Source organism: Cryptotermes secundus, unplaced genomic scaffold (genome assembly GCF_002891405.2).
Source record: "Cryptotermes secundus unplaced genomic scaffold, Csec_1.0 scaffold1072, whole genome shotgun sequence".
In the NCBI taxonomy this organism is placed as follows: domain Eukaryota; kingdom Metazoa; phylum Arthropoda; class Insecta; order Blattodea; family Kalotermitidae; genus Cryptotermes; species Cryptotermes secundus.
The window spans coordinates 419432-438777 of NW_019735578.1; the positions used below are offsets into that span (position 1 = coordinate 419432).

A 19346-nucleotide genomic window follows, 5' to 3' on the forward strand; every position below is an offset into this window, starting at 1 on the left:
ACCCCAGTTTTCCTCTTGAATTTTTGGCAAAAAATGTGCGGCCTATACATGCGTAAATATGGTATATTATGGAATTATGCCTTTTCCAGTCATTATCTGGAAATGTGCTGGTGTTGGACAGAAACAAATATTTTCAGATGCCCTGTTAAGTCCATTATAAATAGGTTTTATTGTATTATTCTGGCATTTGTCTGGAGAAATTGATGAAAAGCCCAAAACCATTCAGGACAGCTGATTTCCAAGCTGGCTTTTGAATCCACAACCTCCATAATACAAAGCAGAATGCTAACCACTACATTGGAATGTCTGATTTTTGGTAACTAAGTCAGTGTTGGGAGCTGAGCTAGAATGATGGTGCAGATATGATTTAATGGGGAATCAGAGATAAAGAATTTTTTATTTTATTTACAATCTTATCAATTAGCTTTCATTATTACTGATTTCTTTTAAATATTTATAAAATATTAGCTAAGTCACAAGAGTCTATTATACCCTATGTACATTTTATACAATCATTTTACATAAGCACACCTCTAATAATAAAATTAAATCAAATTCCAGTATTTCTTATGAGAAAAATTAGCATATAGAAATTACTAGATATGGTTTGCCATTTGTACACTAATTATTAATACTATAAAGGAATTTGCTATTGCAGTTTCCTCCAATAACATCGGCCATTATCTGATGTAGATACATAAAATGCTGCAAATAACAGAGTACAATGTTTATACAACAGAGCCAGTCAGAAGCAGTAAAATGAGAAAAATGATTTGAGAGAGAGACTGAGGAATTTTTTGACTACAAAAGTACATTACAAATATGACAGTTTCATCACTAATCCAGAAAAAACAAATTTCATTGCAGTTAGACCTTGCTTACATTCAAACACATGCGTTACTTAGTTCCAGTGACTGTACATCCCTCCACAAGTGACGGGTGGCCCGAGTAACTGTTCCGTACTATTCTTTGGGGAAAGTGTCAATAAAATGGAAATATGTCTGAACAGCAATGTGTTTATTTTTCCACACCTCATTATAACGCAAGGCTTATATTGTATATGAAACTGTTTTCTCAGATATAATATTGCCAGCAGAAAGCTAATGGGTACCCCTGCTTAGTCAGCTGAGAGACGATGCTTATAATTCTGATAAACCCATCCATGTAGCTAACCAAAATTAATAACAAATAATACAGAAATTAAGTAAACGACTTCCTGGTAAGGTACATTTTGAACAGCCAATAAAATACTCAATTGCTGAAGAAAAAACTGTGTTCACTTAACATCACATAAGCCTACCATTTAACTACCCTGAATCAGTTAACATCCTCAAAGCTCATTTTCCAATGACTGAAAAATATGCAGGGCACTATCATAAAGTTCCTCAGTGAATAATTTTTCTCATTCTTTTGTTGGTTCACTTCTCTTTAATTATGTTCTCTTTATTCAGAAATATAACTTTAGTTTTCTTTTGTGGGAGACTGAAATCATTAGAGAAACTACCTGAAATTAAGCAGCTGCAATAGAAATGATCTAGGCATATTCAATGCATATATTTCTTATATTTTTCAGTAAAATACAGTAGGACTTACTTAAACTATTTTTATTTCAGTAGTTGGGCCTTGGCATTTCTCTTACTTTGATCAGAGATCATCCATATATAATCAGCAGATATGAATATGGCTATGCACTGTAATGATGGCTTGGAGATGGGCATACAGGTAAGGCTCCACAAGTACTCAGCACTAGATGATTACATAAACAATTTCAAATGAGGCCATATATCCAAACATACCCAGTGGGCACAAGCTTGACTAGGCCAAAGAGCTACCCTGAGTAGGATAATGTACACAGAAATAACATTCTTTCTGAAAATTCATCAATGACCCACAAAGAAGTAAAGATTTAAATAAGAAGAAACTTCTTTATCAACTAAGCTAACCACAATCAAGTATCAGCTTAGCATCTTTAGAAATTACATCATGTTAGTCAAAGTTCTTGTCTCTGCTCATTCCTTCTAAATTCTTAGATGTCAATGCCATTATCATCCTCAGCCAGCTCCACCCTCTGCTCATTATCACAATCTAATTCTATAAGACACATTCCCTTCTCAGTCTTCCAAGTGATCAATTTCGAACTGGGATCCCACTCCTAAAATGCATCATAGCAAGGAATACTCCCTGTGGAAAGCACGAAGTACCTCAAACACCCTATCACACAGGTAACCCCAGTCTGAAAACTGATGGACAGTGGGCCCGCAATAACAACGCTAAAGTAGAAACGTTTGCGGAACACCTCAGAAGCAGGTTCCTGCCTAACCCAGGACCAGACGAACTGCCTGAACTCGGCCCAAACGACTATGAGGACGCAATCCCGCTAGTCACACCAAAAGAAGTAGCTGAAGAAATTCGTACAAACCTCAACCCGAAGAAAGCCCCTAGCTTTGATATGATCACAGGTACAATTATTAAAAAACTTCAAAGAAAAGCCTTAGTAAAACTAACCACACTAATCAATGCCTCAATCAGACTAAAGCACATACCAGCATCTTGGAAAATGTCAGAAATAATTATGATACCAAAACCTGGTAAAAACCACAATGAAGTAGAATCATATCGGCCAATTGCACTGTTACAGATTATGTCGAAGCTGTTCGAAAAACTGATCCTGAAACATCTCAAACCAAACATCGAAAAATACCAACTTGTCCCATCCCACCAGTTTGGGTTTCACAGTAAGCACTCAACTATTGACCAAGTGCACAGAATAACCGATGTCATAGAAAAATCTCTTGAAGATAAAAAAGTATGCTCAACAATATTTCTCGACATAGCACAAGCATTTGATTGAGTATGGCACAACGGCCTGATACATAAACTAAAATCGATTCTTCCTGATTCGTACTATCAGCTACTCAAATCATACATAAAGGAGCGAAAATTTCGCATCAAACACGAAGATACATATTCAGAATTAAAAGAAATCCGAGCCGAAGCGATCTGGGACTGGTCCTCTATTTACTTTATATCAATGATGCACCACAAACACCAAACTGCATGATTGCCACATTTGCAGATGACACCGCAGCGATGGCGACAGGAAACACATTCAAGGAATCAACAACAAAACTGCAATCAGCAGCTGATAATATCACCATCTGGACACGTAAATGGCATATCAAGCTCAATGAAACCAAATATACGTACAGCAACCAAAATATTAATCAGCGACCAATCTCACTAAATGGAGTAAGAATACCACCTGCCAACACAGCAAAGTACCTCGGAATGATACTTGATGCTAAACTCCGATGGAGGGAGCATATTAAGAGGAAGCAAGAGGAAATGCAAATCAAATTTCGAAAAATGTACTGGCTGATCGGACGTCGATCAGAACTGTCAATGTACAAGCTGCTCCTGTATAAACAAATGCTGTGACCAGTCCGGACATATGGCATCCAATTATGGGGATGTGCGAAAAAATGCAACATCAAAGTAATCCAACGATACCAGAACAAAGTACTAAGACGCACAGCAGATGCGCCCTGGTGTGTACGCAACAGGGACCTCCATCGAGACCTCGATGTCGAAACAGTCGCATCCATTATTGCAAGATACACCACCTAACATGAAAACCGACTTCGACAACACGTCAATGAAGAAGCGTCCAAGCTCCTAAATGTAGGAAACCTAACTAGGTGACTCAAACGGACCAAACCTTACGAACTAGCCAAGCAGCCTGACAGCTGAGGGATCCGATGGGTGAATTTAACTTCATATAATCTTAGTAACTTAGTGTCAAATTAAAACAGATTGTTAGTTCAAGCGAACCAGTCTTTGTAATATTTTGCTTACATCTCATAGCAGCCATCAAATAATAATAAAAAAAAAAAAGCTACACACACACACACACACAGCCCATGTCAATCTTCTAATTTTCAGTACCACATACTGCTAACAAGTTTTTCACATTCCTGCTTTGTATTCCAAGGTCTTGATTTCAAATCTTAGTCCAGGGATCAGCAATTCTGACTAAGATTTTCAATATTGACTCTGGCCCCTCCCACATAAATGTCAGGAAGTTATCTTAAAATAGGCCATACCTGTGAACAATACTATTTTATGGGATTTGACACCGTGTAGTCTGATAGAAGTTAGTGCTGCTTGCTTGGCTTTGAATCTTAAGATGGAGGACGTACGTTCCTCAAAAACTCTGGTAAACTTCTACCAACTACATGGTATCTCATCCCAGTTTAAAGTCCTCACTATACTCATCACTGTTGAGAATCTGAAACTGCACATAGGACAAGTCTGTTTCCTTCCACATCCTGTCAAATTCATTATTCACTATAAAATTATTTGACCCTATGTAATTTGAACTTTTAAAAATGTCATTATCTAAAACCATAAACAAATACATGAAAATAGATTTCATTATCTAATACTAGGTGACCTGAATAAACCATGAAGTTCCTCATTATGTAATATCCTAAATTACCCATTTACTCCATTACATATTTTGATTATCATCATCTTCACCAATTCTACATGCTTAATACAAATTATCAGAAGCAACATAAAAATGAACAAAATTTAATAACATAGACAAATGCAACCTTCACTACTGATTATTTTAAATCTTTATATTTTTATTTTCATGTTACTTTCCATATTAAGATTATTTTCCACCATTTACATATCATTCTGGAATTTACCACCACAGGCTTATACATTGGAGCCTTCTACTTAGTACTGGAAGGGTTACATTTTTAAACCCTTTAACTGTTTAAGAACATAATTCTTTTCTCACTTAAATATGTTTGCTATTTGTTAAATAAATGAAACCTCTTCTGTTATCTTTAGAATTCAGAAACCAAACTGTTTGTTAATTTTAACAATATAAAATAAAAAGTAACCATGAAAATATGGAAAAGAAGTCATTTATTTTCTTAGGAATGATAGGGGTTAGTTAATAATTTCTTGCCTTACATATGAGCTTTCATTTGAGAATAACAACTTCATGTCATCAACAAGAGCTCAATGACCTCACATTCCAAACATGTACTTGGAGCTATTGGTACACAAAATCATCTATGAAATAGTACAGAATCATAATTAAAATACTTAAACTACAGCCTTGAAAAGATTTTTTAACTTATACTCCAGCTAATTTAAAACATGTTTACAGTACAATGTTACCTTCTGAAGATAAACATACTTGCATCAGCTTAGCTTTCTTTAAAAAAATTACTTTTATCAACTTACAAATATGTAATTATAATGCAGTAATTGTGTGAAGTTAAATGGAAAAGATTTTCTTGGTGCTAATATCAATTATCAGCAATACAACCATTCAGCAACTGGTCTTATATAATGCCATAATTATATGAATAAGAACAGGAACTATTCATTGAAGAGTAATACATTTGTTGCTGGCAGATAAAAATATCTTTCTGAATACATTACGCTGTACACTGACCAAAAAGAAAATAACAGAGATCATTTGTCCAAAAGTATGTCAATAATTGCACAGCAAAATAGTTAACTGTTTGTATATGCAAATTTTTTCAGACTTCAGTATCAAACAAAAGTTATTTGTGCATTCTTTCATGTAAGTTTTGTGTAATGGTATGCTGATGTGATGACGTCAGGATGGTTCAAATTTTATATGGAGAGGAAACTTATAAGATTCCATCTAGAATCTATCTTGCATGATTAAGAGAAACATAAGATTATAGTGGAAAGATATCCCATTTTTATGTGGAATGTACCTATATCACAGCACTATTTTCAGACATTCCATTCCCTGAGATTTTGAACTTTCACTAAATATGGAGGTAAAATTATCCATATACTTAATCGAGGTCCACCATATTTAACCTTGACACTAGAAAGAAGTGAGTGGTCAGCTTCAAGCCCCTGCCATTTTATGCCTGGGGAAACAGACTCTGGCACCCATTGTCATAGGACTGGGTGGGTTTATGGGTTCCAGGGCCAGTCTGGATGCTATGGAGAAGAGAAAATCTCTGGCTCCTGTTGGGAACTGAACATTGATTCCTCAGCTGTCCAGCCCATTACCTAGTTGCTGTACTGACTAAGCTATCCTGGCTAAGAAATTTTCATTAATTAAATTAAAAAACATCAAATTGAGATGGGGAAGATACAGTTTCCCTTGTGTCAAGTACCACGCAAAGAGATCAAAAAGCAGACAGGATGTAAAACTCCATAAATTATACAGCCTACAGCAGTCACCTTCACCCTTCAGCTGCTTTTGCCCAAGGATAACCATTAGTGGACTCCAGAGCAGTTATGGACATGGTGACAGAGAAAAAATTGTCAAGAATGCATCAACCCAAAAATAACACAAGTTTCTTCTCCATTTTCATATCTAAAAAATTAAAGTCTTATAATATTTACATACTATGGTTAATGATTTTATACAAATAATATTAAGCATTGAGTGTGTTTAGGCCGGGTACTGAAATAGAATGTTGAAATTCCTTAAGAATATGCTGTATCTTTGTTTCACTGTGTAACGACTATCTAACAGGAAATCGACAGTTTGGCAAACAATATGGACATGCTGCATGCACAGTACTGTATGAAATTATGAATAGACAGAAAATATTTGCAAAATAAAATGATATACATTCTGCTGAAGAGTTCTGCATTCTGTAACAGAACATCATGTAGTCTGCTGAAAGTCAACTGATATTTCAGAGGAACATTTTGACCCTACCTTCAGAGTTCTGCTTGCTTCATGCTAGTTTCTTGATTGACTAATCCTGCAGATGAGATGTGGGGACACATTCCTCTGAAGCATTAGTTGACTTTAATGAACTACACGGAGTTATATCCCAGAAGACAGAACTCTACATAACCAACAATCTGAGAACCTCAATCCTACAGACATTGTGTTGGGGATTCACTTGTTCATTCTAACTATAAACAGTATATAAGGTAGACTGTGTGGTAATTTGCACTTATGGCACTAAAGCTTTCTTTTTACGTTAGTGACAAATTATGCAACATAAAAATGGATACTTTCTTTAACATGTCGCTATCTTAAATTTTATGAATATATGGAGTCGGTATTATTGATATTGCTGCATGCAGTACAAAATTTATACTCATAATTATTCATATAAATCAAATAATAATAACAAATTTATTTTCATAAACACACATAGTCAGGATTATTGTGAACTTCTGGTGATGGATAATTCAATCATCACTTTTAAACTAAATGACAAAAACAATGAAGCAATGAGATGTCAGAATGTAATTATGATTCAATATACATCATTAAATTGTAATACAACAAAATATCATCATGATGGTCCTAAAAGTAACAGAATTTTCAGAATAAAGTTGTAAACAGTCATATTATCAGTACTAAAACAGACACAAACTTCTATGAATACCACATTAACTAACATTCATATAGTAGTCTGAGAATATTTTACTATGAAAATACTAATTTTGCACACTTAAAATTAATATTGTACACACAGGAAGAAATAAAGGACTTACAAACATCCAGACAGAAAATTTAAACTTATATTTTAGCCAGAGATGTGGGACCATGAGTGAAACGTCAAATATTGTAAAAACAAATCAAATGCACATTTTAGTCGCTAATATATTCATACACAGCAATTATTAACCTACTGATAAATATGATCACCACTAAGATACAATCAGCTGCTCTGCCCAAACAGCTGTATCACATTTCTCAGATATTTTGAAATTTATGCATCAGCTTTGCTAGTATTGTCTTGACATCAACAGCTGGCACATTATGTTGTTCTGTGGTCACCTTTACAATTAGGAAAAGGGCCCATTTCCCCATATGTCAAGCTGAATCAACTCCCAGAGCTATCTCAGACATGGTTCTAAAGAAAAGACTCCCAAAATCCCTCCCAGCGATCAAACCCTTGCCATCCAATGCATGGTCAGTAGCTTCTCTAGCTCAGCTACAACTGTAAAACAGATTTTTTTTTATAGTTTTCTTTTTTCATGCTTATAAGCTTGGTATCAGATTTATCAGGAAAATACAGTATTTTTACAACCATTAGTATTTTCAGTGATCTATTTCTTCCTGTCACTGCAACATAATTTTATGCTTCCTCCCTTATCAGTATTTCTCGTTTTGATTATATGCATTTCTACAGACATACATACATTTAGTGTTGAATACTGTGAACAGCACTTCTACTGCCTGGATTGATTACTTATTCCAATTAATTAATAATTTATTTGAAAATAATACAATTCTCATTCTACTTTCAATACAGTCTTGCAGTACTAAAATAAGGGAAGACAAGAGAGTCAATACTAACACTGTAAGTGTCTTCAGTCCATACAATTTGACCCTTCCAATACCTATTCATATACAGGTCAATTACAAATGAAGTATATAGTTCTAATTCATTCTGAACAAACTGCAAGTTATATTAGCATCAATGCAAATGGAAGCATTTCTTTTACATCACAGATACTCATATGAGTTTTACTGATAACTTCCAAATGATGCAGGACACCATTCCAAACTTTTTGCCATGTTCCTTTTGCCAGTAATGAATGGTTTCTCAGATTCAAAATTTGAAGTCACTGACTTCAGTTGATAATGATGCAATACATTCATGGCCAATTGATCTCCCAGAAACTCTTTATATGCATTTAGAAGAACCTTAATGTTTGTCTTCTTAACCTAAACCTTTTTCCAACTTCAAACACAAAGCTATTTCAATTATTGTTTCAACTGACAATAATATAACTTTCACAAGACAATTAGTTCATTCAGAATAAATTTCTAAAAATGTATATTTCATTTGTAATAACCCTGTAGAATGACATTTCTTACATATATATCTAACTTCTTTTATTTGCATTATGAACATCTACTCCATCCCTAATATACATTCCCACAAAATGAGATCTCCCACCATTAAATATAATTTCCCATAATTCCATATATATTCAGTTCTCAAATTTTCTCTCCTCCCTTGTTATATTTTTCTAGCAACAAAACTATACCAAGTATTTTCTTTTTGATACAATTCTCAATGCATTGTTGCTTTCTTCTCCCCAGGAAATCACTGCATGCCCTGGTAGTAACAACAGAAGGTTTTATAACCTGGTCATCAACTACTTCTCTTACCAATGAGCCAGGACACTCCTGGACAGCTCCGATCCTATTTCAGAGGACGGTAATACAATGTCAGGTCAGCTGAAGACTTCCAGATGAAATGTCTTACGGTCCGCAAATCCATATTGGAATCCAAAACCTACCAAAGGCAAGATATCATTAGGAACATGTTACTATTCCAAATATATGTAAATTTATTCTGAGCAGACTCTATGCCAGAAGTTTATTTGAAAAACACTGCACCTGTACAAGAGCCAGTGCTGGAATATAACACAATATATAGAAGATGGTGAGTTTTGAGAGCATAGGTGTTCACTATTATGTCAACATTAGCTAACAGAAAGGGTAACAACTTTAAAGGAATCATGTCAAAATAAGTTCTCACAGCAATCAACTATGAAGAATATGGTCTTCTTGGTTGTAATGCCACATAGTTCATAAAACGCATGATATTTCAGAGGAATACACTGCCTCCATCATCAGGGTCAAAGAGTAAGTCAAGCAAGAAACCTGCATGAGGCATACTCTGCTTGCTGCCTGCTTCTTGATAGTTATCTGTCTGGCTTACTCTTGGACCCTGAAGATGGGGAGGATATGTTCCTCTAAAATGGTGAACTTTTTACGTGGCATTACAACCCTGAAGACCATACTTTTTAATATACAATAGCTAAATATTAAATATGAACTTAAAAAAAACACATGCATGAGCGTGCACACACACACACACATCCTCTGCACGCACATGCATACTCACATATATACATAAAATTAGTTCCAACTGATATGCAAGTCAAAGAACACTATCAAAACTTTCACTTGGTGATTACACATATACTTTAGCGACTCTACGCGTATTTCCACATACACAAGAAAGAAACATCTCATTACAGGATTTTGTACTATAACAAGATTACCATTTACACTGGAACCCCCATATAATATTCCAAGATTTAAGGTTTTCCCTTATTTAATACTCAATTTCAATTGTCCCAAGACAATAACTTCAGTGATAAATTTCCTCAATTTTAGAGTTTCATTAGTTTAGTATTCAGACACACTGCTCCCCCCCAAAAAGGAAATTCACACTCGTTGATCTGTATGTATATATAATAAAAAGGTATACTTCAAATTTTATACATCTGTGCACCAAATAAATTCAGAAGGTACTGATAGTGCCCAGAACATGTTCAACAAAATGTTCCCTTTAGTTTCATTAGCTTAACACTAGATTCTATTTACAGAACATGGAGTTTAGAGATCATAATTTTTAAATTAAAAATTTAAAATCTGGCAAACATTCCTCATAAAAAATGCATACTCCCTTGTCTCAACAATAATAAATACACCAACTGGCAAAGAATGCCATACTACACTTTCAGAATGTCTTTAAAAACAATACAACTCTACTGATGTTGCACAATGAATTCCAAACACGATATGTAGTACATTATTAGAATATGAGAAGAAACTATTCCAAATAAGCAAGTTCACTGAATGAAAAAGATACCTGGTCATTACAAAGGAGTTCAACCCTATCTTCAGTTATAGAACCGGTTTCCTGGCGCTCAGGATCAGTGCGTTCTGTCCCAGGGGAACTTGGACCTGCTACAGAACCAGACTCTGAACCTGCTCCCAGCACCTTCTCATACACATGTTCAGCCACCTTACGGACCTGGATGAAGTCATTGGCAATCAAACGGTCTCTGAAATGTTTCGTACTTTTGTCTTAAAAGAGACAAGAAGAAGAGCACAGGGGTGACATTCATCCCTTTCATAGACAACTTGAAATACGTCCACTGCACGAATTCTAAATACATGGAGTGAAACTCTGCTACAGTATCCTTCATCATTAACATACTTAATTCCAATTAATGTACATGTTATTAAACCTGAACTGAGATATCACATACATAATACAAACTTCTTTCAGTTTCAAGCATTTTATTTCGTGGCAGAATTCATTATTAAAAAGGAAATTTTAAGAATACTTGTATTCTTGAATGTTTGTAAAAAATTTAAAGTAATCAGTGAAGTAAAAGAATATCATATCTAAGCATCCTGTTACACTCTACACAATATATGACACAAACTCCGTCATAAACGCAACAATTTATTGTAGTTCTTTCGTCTTCCTTTCTTCTACACTACGTTTCGGCCGCAAATGGCCATCATCAGGTGTATACTCTCATGTAGCTGCTACACTGCACGTAGTTTAAAGTTTAAAAAACACTAGTCTTCCCAGTTGTTCATTTCTCTGTTGCTAACAGGTTTCGATATATCAGAATCCTCCCCGCTGATATGTCAGATATGTACAAAATCTTTGTTAACCTACACACGTCAATTTGATTTTGAAAAACTGGCACTTTTAAAATCTTCAATTCAAATTTAAAAATTTCTTTAAAATGTTTTTAAATTTTAAAATTTAAAATTTTTTCAAATTTTAAAATTTAAAATTCTCAGGGGTACCCGCCCTATGTCTATAGTGCTGCAGTGGCTAATTCTTGTTTTCAGCACTGTTCAGGTATTATTCTGTGTAGGCTCCCTGTGTGCATGCTGCTGCTTATCTTTAATATGTATTAATAATTAATTAACTTTAATACACGTATTAAAGATAAGCAGCGGCAAACACACAGGGAGCCTATACAGAATAATACCTGAAGAGTGCTGAAAACAAGAAGTAGTCGCTGCAGCACTATAGACATAGGGCGGGTACCCCTGGAACTTTAAATTTAAATGAAAAAGTGCCCCAGCGATGGATTGGTCGGAAGTGCGCCCAAGACCTTGCTCTTTGTGCTTGGCCTGCGAGATCGCCAGACCTCACCGTGTGTGATTTCTTCTTATGGGGATATGTAAAAGATCATGTTTATGTTCCACCACTACCCACTAACCTCGATGACCTTAAACATCGAATAACAACAGCGATTAACTCAGTGCATCGTGATATGCTGATACGCGCCTGGGAGGAATTCTCTTATCGTATTGATGTTGCCCTTGCTGCAGGTGGTGGCCACACTGAACACTTGTAAGACAGGAAATAAAAGTTGATTGTGAGTAGAATCCTTGTGACTTGGCTGGAGTTTTGTATTACTTTCCTTTAATAAAATATTGCATAATAAAATCGGTTCATTCTTTTTTAATAACCCTGTATTTGAAATAATGGAAAATATTAGGTTTCACAGAACATATAGAAACCACACATCATGATCACAATATTATCCCAATATAACATCTGGCAAAGCCAAAAAGAATGCCTACCTTAACACATGAAGTCCTGGAAAAAAAAGTGTAATTAATCATCAGTTCTGCATGGATACCAAAGGTAATATTTAAATCTGTTCAGTGAACAAAATATGTGTCATTTTGGACGTTTCCATTAAATGAACCAGAAAACTTGATATTCTGCACATTTTCAGTAACAACTTTGATGTATACATATATTTCCTGGAAGGCCAGGATAGCATAGTCGGTATAGCGGCTGGCTACGGGCTGGATGACTGAGGGGTCACAGTTCCAAGTCCTGGTAGGGTCAAAAATTTTCTCTATTCCACATCATCCAGACTGACTCTGGGGCCCATCCAGCCTCCTATCCAATGGGTACTAGGGGCTCTTTCCCTGGGGGTAAAGCGGCAGGGATGTGAAGCTGACCACTCACCTCCAGCTAGTGCTCAGGTCAAGAAAATGTGGACCTATACATCCACTCCCTCATACATCTTCATGGCGCAGTGCTTTATCAGTTAAGCACAAGGACAACTTTACCTTACCTTTTACATAAATTTCCCTTAAGTAAGATTTAGTTTCCTTGTCCTCTGAATGCCACATCTCCAAACATTTATGTTCTTTCCTTAAAATCACATTAGCATACCGGAGGATGGGCTATGCATATACATGAATGCAGAGATATGAAGAAAAAAAAAATGTTTGGAAGACAAGAGAATAATCATTAGTGGCAAACTGCCATTGCCATGATGGACCTTCAGGTTTCTTGATAGCAGAGGGTTGTTAGCTTATCACATCTTTCCTCTTAACTTTTTGGACAGCTAAATTGAAAAGATATTAACTGAAAAAATGTATATAATGAATTTTAATAAATGAATCATGTTTGCAAAATCAGACATTATACAGCCATGTACATAACTGAACCAAGACACACTTGTTTCAAGTCCTTTCATTCTTTCCACCGCTCCATTCCGTACTCACTACCACCACAGACACCTTAGTTTGTTTGTAAAAATGATAATGAAATCACAAGTTCCATATAAGAAGGAATTTCTTGACCACCTGAATAACCAAAAATATTTTCAAGAAACTTCTTATTCAGGAGTTAACTTATGCTCCCCAACTTTATGATTCAAAATCTAGAGAATGTGCATGAATTATGTGAATTAATATGATAGTTTCAGTCATACAGAGTAAACATGAGGAGTCCAGAAAGCTACTGCCAACAGAAAAGTATCATATCCTAGCCACAAGGCACAACAGATCACTGCGGTCGCGGTGCAAGGGCCAAGAAGGCCCACCCCTTATACATTCATTCATTCATTCATTCATTCATTCATCCTAGCAAAGGTAACCATGCTGTAACATGCATACACTGACCACAGAAAGCACATTCTGATCAAATTACTCACTTCTTAAGGCTTTTAACGCCTGATGATACATGCGGTTGTAAGTAGAAGGGGATTTTTATAAATTTTGGCAAGTTTTTCTCTACAACAATATCCACTACCCAAGGAGGCACAGTCTCATTGAGCAGAACACCTTCAGTCTCTCCCCCAGCATCCCTGACGAGCAAACGATACAGTGTCCGACCTCCAACCTCACTGGAAAGAAAGAAAATTATTAATATTTAAATACATGAAAAACAATGCAAAAACTGTGCATATAAGGTCAAAACATACTATGATAGGACATCCAAAAACTGAAAAAAGCAGAATCTCTTCATCTCCTTAGAGATATTCCTAAGCAATTTATTCCTCTTTGTTGATGTTTTATAATTTTCATGGATGCCTACCAGAGCTAATTCTTTTAACATGTTCTTTATAGTTTCTTCAAAGGTAAGTACAAGGACTCAACAAAGTTGAGCTTTCAGTGTATGTCCATAACAATCTTGTCTCATTTCACTCCAGTCTTGCAGAACTTTTGGTCAATCACCTGTTAACTTGGGAGTCAAATGATTCAGGAAAAATGTTATGTCATGTTACAGGAATGGATTGTAATATGCATTGAATTTGCTGATGGATCCTATACATTCTAATCAATAATTTACCATTTTTAATGATTTCAGACAAATGCTAGAAGTGTACTTACCCACTGAAAATGGGCAAGCATATTTCTGGTGCACTGAGAATTTCTTGTTAAACTCTGATGAGTCTGTGGGTTCCACACAAGCAAATGTGGGATTTTTACTGGTTTATCTAATGATTCTTCATTCACAGTGCCCATGTGAATGAAGAATGTGAATGTGAATAGTGAATTGCAAAATAGTAGTGTTCTATTCCATGGTACAATCCCAGAATTTCTCTGGAGGGAATAAGGAAAACCAGAGAATATTTCAGTCTAAGTGCACTGCCTCCAAGACTAGATTCAAATCCAGGATATCCTACTCAGATACAAAAAGTATACCATAACATTTGGAATAATGAACAAGTTATTTAGATGTAATTTGGTGGAAGAGAGATACACCTAAATATTACTGGTGTGTGGCCAGGTACAGAGAAGTATTCATTTCCTCCCCGTGTCTGTCCTGTTCCTTGATGGTCTCCTTGACATTCAGTATCTTCGTCCACCTGTAGAGGTCTCCACCAGTGTTCTAACAAGGCTTGAAGCAGCAAATTACCATAATTCACTGCAACAGAGTAATCAGATCCATACGTTAAGTGAAACTGTGTCTCTACACAGAGATATTTTGCTAAAAATAAATATAACATAACGTGGATAGCCAGAGCGTTTCTAGGCAATGACCTGTAACCAACCTTCATTTGAGTGTGTTACAACAATAACATGAATGTTTATATACAGCTCGTTGCTAGGCGACAGTCAGTGCACCAATAGACTGACGAGATATCACGTGGCGTGTTTTCTGTGTGGTCTGCATCACCAACAATAGAACTGTGTTTCTTATGTGGTCCGTGCTGTGGCTATATAACAAGAGATGTGAGCGTCAAGTTCAGAGAGAATTATAACCAGAAGGAGAGTGAGTGAGAGTTCTCAGTTCTTGGTAGGAGACAGCCACGAAGGTTCATCAACTTGTGAAGATTTGAAGTGCAATTAGAAGACTGTATTCACGTGTAATATTTGGAGTGATCTGAAGCGCTAGTTCCTGTGTTTTACTTGCATTACCAGGAGAGGACCAGTGTGTATGTAACAGTGAATTATAAAATGTAAAGCAGCAAGAGCACTGTAGTAAATGTGATTATGAGAGATTGTAACCAAAGTGCCAATAAATCAAATCATCTGAACTACAAGCCATCATTTTCGTCATGCGTACCACCATACACATGACAATATGCAATTGCCCATTTCATTAGGTTATACAGTATCAATCAAGAATCACTACTAATGTATACAATCTTTCCTTCATATTATATCTAGCAGTTGCTTAACATAACCTTCTAAAAGGAATACTGCGTGAGACAACATGCAGGAAAAATGGAAGGAACAAAAAAGTACCCCAACTTTTTGTACCTAAAATTTGAGGTTCATATATTTTCAAATGCTGTGAGCTACTGCTGCCCAGACTAATATGATAGCATTAACTGCCTTATTACTTAAATATCTCTACAATATGAAAATCAATATGACTGCAACATTTCAAACATAATATTAAACTTCTGTGGTTCACTGGTACCAGATATTATAAGCTTAACTGAAAGAATTATGATCAAATTTAAATTGAAATTACACTGAACTAACATAAGATGATAAAATGAATTGGTATGGGGACAAAGGCGGGATGAATTGTGGTGACCATGCCAGAACTGAAGTGACAGAGGGGACAGTGAAGTAAGTAAAAAATATATAAAACAAAAAAAAAAAAGGTAAAGAAATGAAAATTATATACCTTTTTGATCTACCATATCATTGGGAGCCAGACCAGCTTCCCTCGCAGACACCCATGCAGAAAAACAATCATTCTCATCCTGACCTAGGTGAATGGTCAGCATCTGCAACAATCACAAGTAACTATAACACCATATTATTTAGTGTGGCAAGACACTGTTTATGTCATCAATATATTAAAAAGTAATCACACCAATTAAATCTTATACAATACAAAATCGTCCCCATCAGTAACCCTACTTACTTTATATTTCACTGTTATGCACAGTGTAATAACTAAATTTCCTTGATTTAAGTGTTTCACATGCTATTTATACATGTATGTATCTTATAAAATTATTACCACAGTATTGTCTTCATATGGAGAATATCAATCTATAAAACCAAATTAACTTATTTTCATAAGCACAACAGACCACTGTAGGTTGCGGTGCAAGGGCCGAGAAGGCCTACCCCTCATACATTCAACTTATTTTCATAAATTTATTTATTGCTCACATATTTATTTATCAAGTCATTACATCAACAAAGAAACATGAAAGAAATGAACACCCAGTCAGTTCAAACCCAACAAGTTACAGTGATGAACAGCAAAATTAATCTAAATGAGGAACTGGCAAGGAAGCAGTTACAACCTATTTTCCGGTACTATCTCCACGAAGAGACTATGGAAATCCATGCAAAAATCTCAGTGTAGCTGGTCTCTATGCAAAGATTTAAACATGGGATCTCCCATATGTGAAGCCAAAGTTCCAGAACTACTACATTCAATATGTTTATGTCAACAGTGTCAAATTTAACTGAACAATTACTTCCTATTAATTTTGGAAAGAAAAAAAAAACCTACTTAATCATACAAAACTACATTATTACAAGTTCCTTGACATGAGTACATTACTGGGGACACTGATTATACAGCTATAAAATTATATGTCTGAAATTTCTTGAAGAATTTAAATTAATTTTCATATCGGGGATCTACACTGAAGGTTGCCAGATAATTTCATTTTAGTCTGTATCACTTTACATGTACTTCATATGTAAGATAAGAATTAGGATTCATTAAGGTCCACACTTTTCACTTTAAACATATACTTTTAATGAGATAAAAGGAAAAAATAATTTATAACTCCAGATATACTCACCCCTGTTTTCAAATCCACATTGAACCAATTTGGAACATACACCATTTTAAATCTTTTCTTCACTTCTTCTTCAAAGTCAGCTTGACCCAGGTCATCTAGTTTACAAGCCTGGAAGTACTTACATTACTGGAGTAAACATATCATACACAGTGACCATTGTACATCACAAAACACTAGTTCTCATTCTGTACATGTCAATGATTCCACTGCACTTGACAGAAAGTTCATAAACAAATTTTATAAGATGCTTAACTATAAACAAGAAGAAAAGGCACCTTTTAACTTACCTACCTTGAGTACATCATAAACCATAACATTATTCTCAGTGTCCTTCGTGAGGATGTGCCGTTTGTCATTAAGGATATGATAATGCCGTACTGCAGGACCGCCTTTGATTACTAGCTCTGGTTTTAGACTAAGAGGTTTTAGGATTTCTTCATCTCCATTATCAGCAAGTTGAGAGTCTCTCTTCGGTATTGCCTAAAAGCAAACAATTCACTAACTTCTTCTAACAGGATGGCATACAAATTCAATTCTGTATACTTCCATGCACAGGAGCACGCAGTAACATAGGTGGTTGACGCACGATGCCACAAACCAGAAGGTTCTGGGTTCACTATGGCCCTGGGATTGACTCAGCCTCTAACAGAAATGAGTACCAGGAATCTCCCTGGGGATAAAGGGTGGCCAGTGCTAAGGCTGACAACCTCACTGCCATCTGTGAACTGATCATCTAGAAAATTTGTGAGTCTCGACATCTCACAACCCTATGGGCCTCAATGGCCTGTTACAGGGATAGCTTTACCTTTTTTTATCCTCCACTTATACAGAATTAGTACAGCGTTAAAAACAAATTACTGAAAACTATCATAAAACTTTCATTTAGACGTATACCTGTTGCCCAAAAAGTAAAATGTCTCATTCATCTAGAAGCATTAAAGCTACCAATTAGCTAACACCCCTTGAATGGGTGAATGTCTCCTGGTCCTCAAAGTGCATCTGTGAGTTTACATTGCATCTGGTAACAAATTTAATGATATACAGAACATACTATTTGCCAATTTTAATACACAAAGCAGTGCCCATACCATTTCTGTGGAATACTAAAACACCAGAAAGGTGTAAAGTGACTGGCAGTGCTACTTGGTACATGCCATGCAATGTTAGTGTGAATGTACTAAGGGTATGAAATGAATATACATTTCTGTAATCTTCCTTCATGCAACTGAGTCTCCAAGGCTCTATAATTGATCTAGCCCTGGCTGGAATTCAAACCGGGTACATCAGAAATGAAGTCATTATTTTTTTCATTGGGTGCAACCTGTTGTGTTTATTATATAAAATTCTTTATTGGGATCCATTGTAACACAACAACGAAACGGTCTAGGTCAATATCACCTTAGCTACCAAATAATACTACACTGACACCACGGGCTCCAAGCAGTTAATTATATGTATACAAGTTATGAATGTACCACTATACGTCCGCTGGAATATAATAACAAGATCGCAACAACTGACTTCATACTATGAAGCATTACATGAATAGTTTTTAATCATATTTTATTGTATAACTTCCATTTTACAATAATTTCATAATTTTATTGTATTTTTATACCTTGTATTATTATAGTGTAACAGTTGTCAAGTATCCAGCTCCACTGTACCATTACATTGAAATGCAGTTCAATAGTGAGTGTAGTAACCACGTACTTGTCTGATGATGGCTTTAAAAGACGAAACATGCAGTTGTTGTGTTAGGACAGATCCCAATAAAGAATTTCATTACAATTAGGCTGCATACACTTACAGGTAAGCATGCATTCTGAAATCAACTAGTGCAGCTGGTATAGTTTTTGGCAACAGGCGGGACAGCCAAGAGGTCAGAGTTCAAGTCCCTATAGGGGTGAGAATTTTCTTTTCTCCACATCGTCGAGATCAGTTCCGGGCCCCATCCACCCTCCTTATCTAATGGGTACTGGGGGGGGGGG

At 35.7% G+C, this 19346-nt stretch overlaps 1 protein-coding gene across 1 annotated transcript in view; it reads right to left on the minus strand.

The window, feature by feature from the left end:
* Positions 1 to 378: 378 nt before the first annotated feature.
* Positions 379 to 19346, minus strand: part of LOC111869671 (WD repeat-containing protein 48) — a 26335-nt gene continuing 7367 nt past the window's right edge. The window contains exons 7-13 of the mRNA XM_023861362.2: positions 17647 to 17835; positions 17356 to 17463; positions 16212 to 16314; positions 14834 to 14996; positions 13780 to 13971; positions 10659 to 10854; positions 379 to 9290 (exon numbers count right to left, since the gene is read on the minus strand). Coding sequence (XP_023717130.1) covers positions 9198 to 9290; positions 10659 to 10854; positions 13780 to 13971; positions 14834 to 14996; positions 16212 to 16314; positions 17356 to 17463; positions 17647 to 17835 — 1044 coding nt within the window. The 3' untranslated portion in view covers positions 379 to 9197. The remainder of the gene's footprint in view (positions 9291 to 10658; positions 10855 to 13779; positions 13972 to 14833; positions 14997 to 16211; positions 16315 to 17355; positions 17464 to 17646; positions 17836 to 19346) is intronic.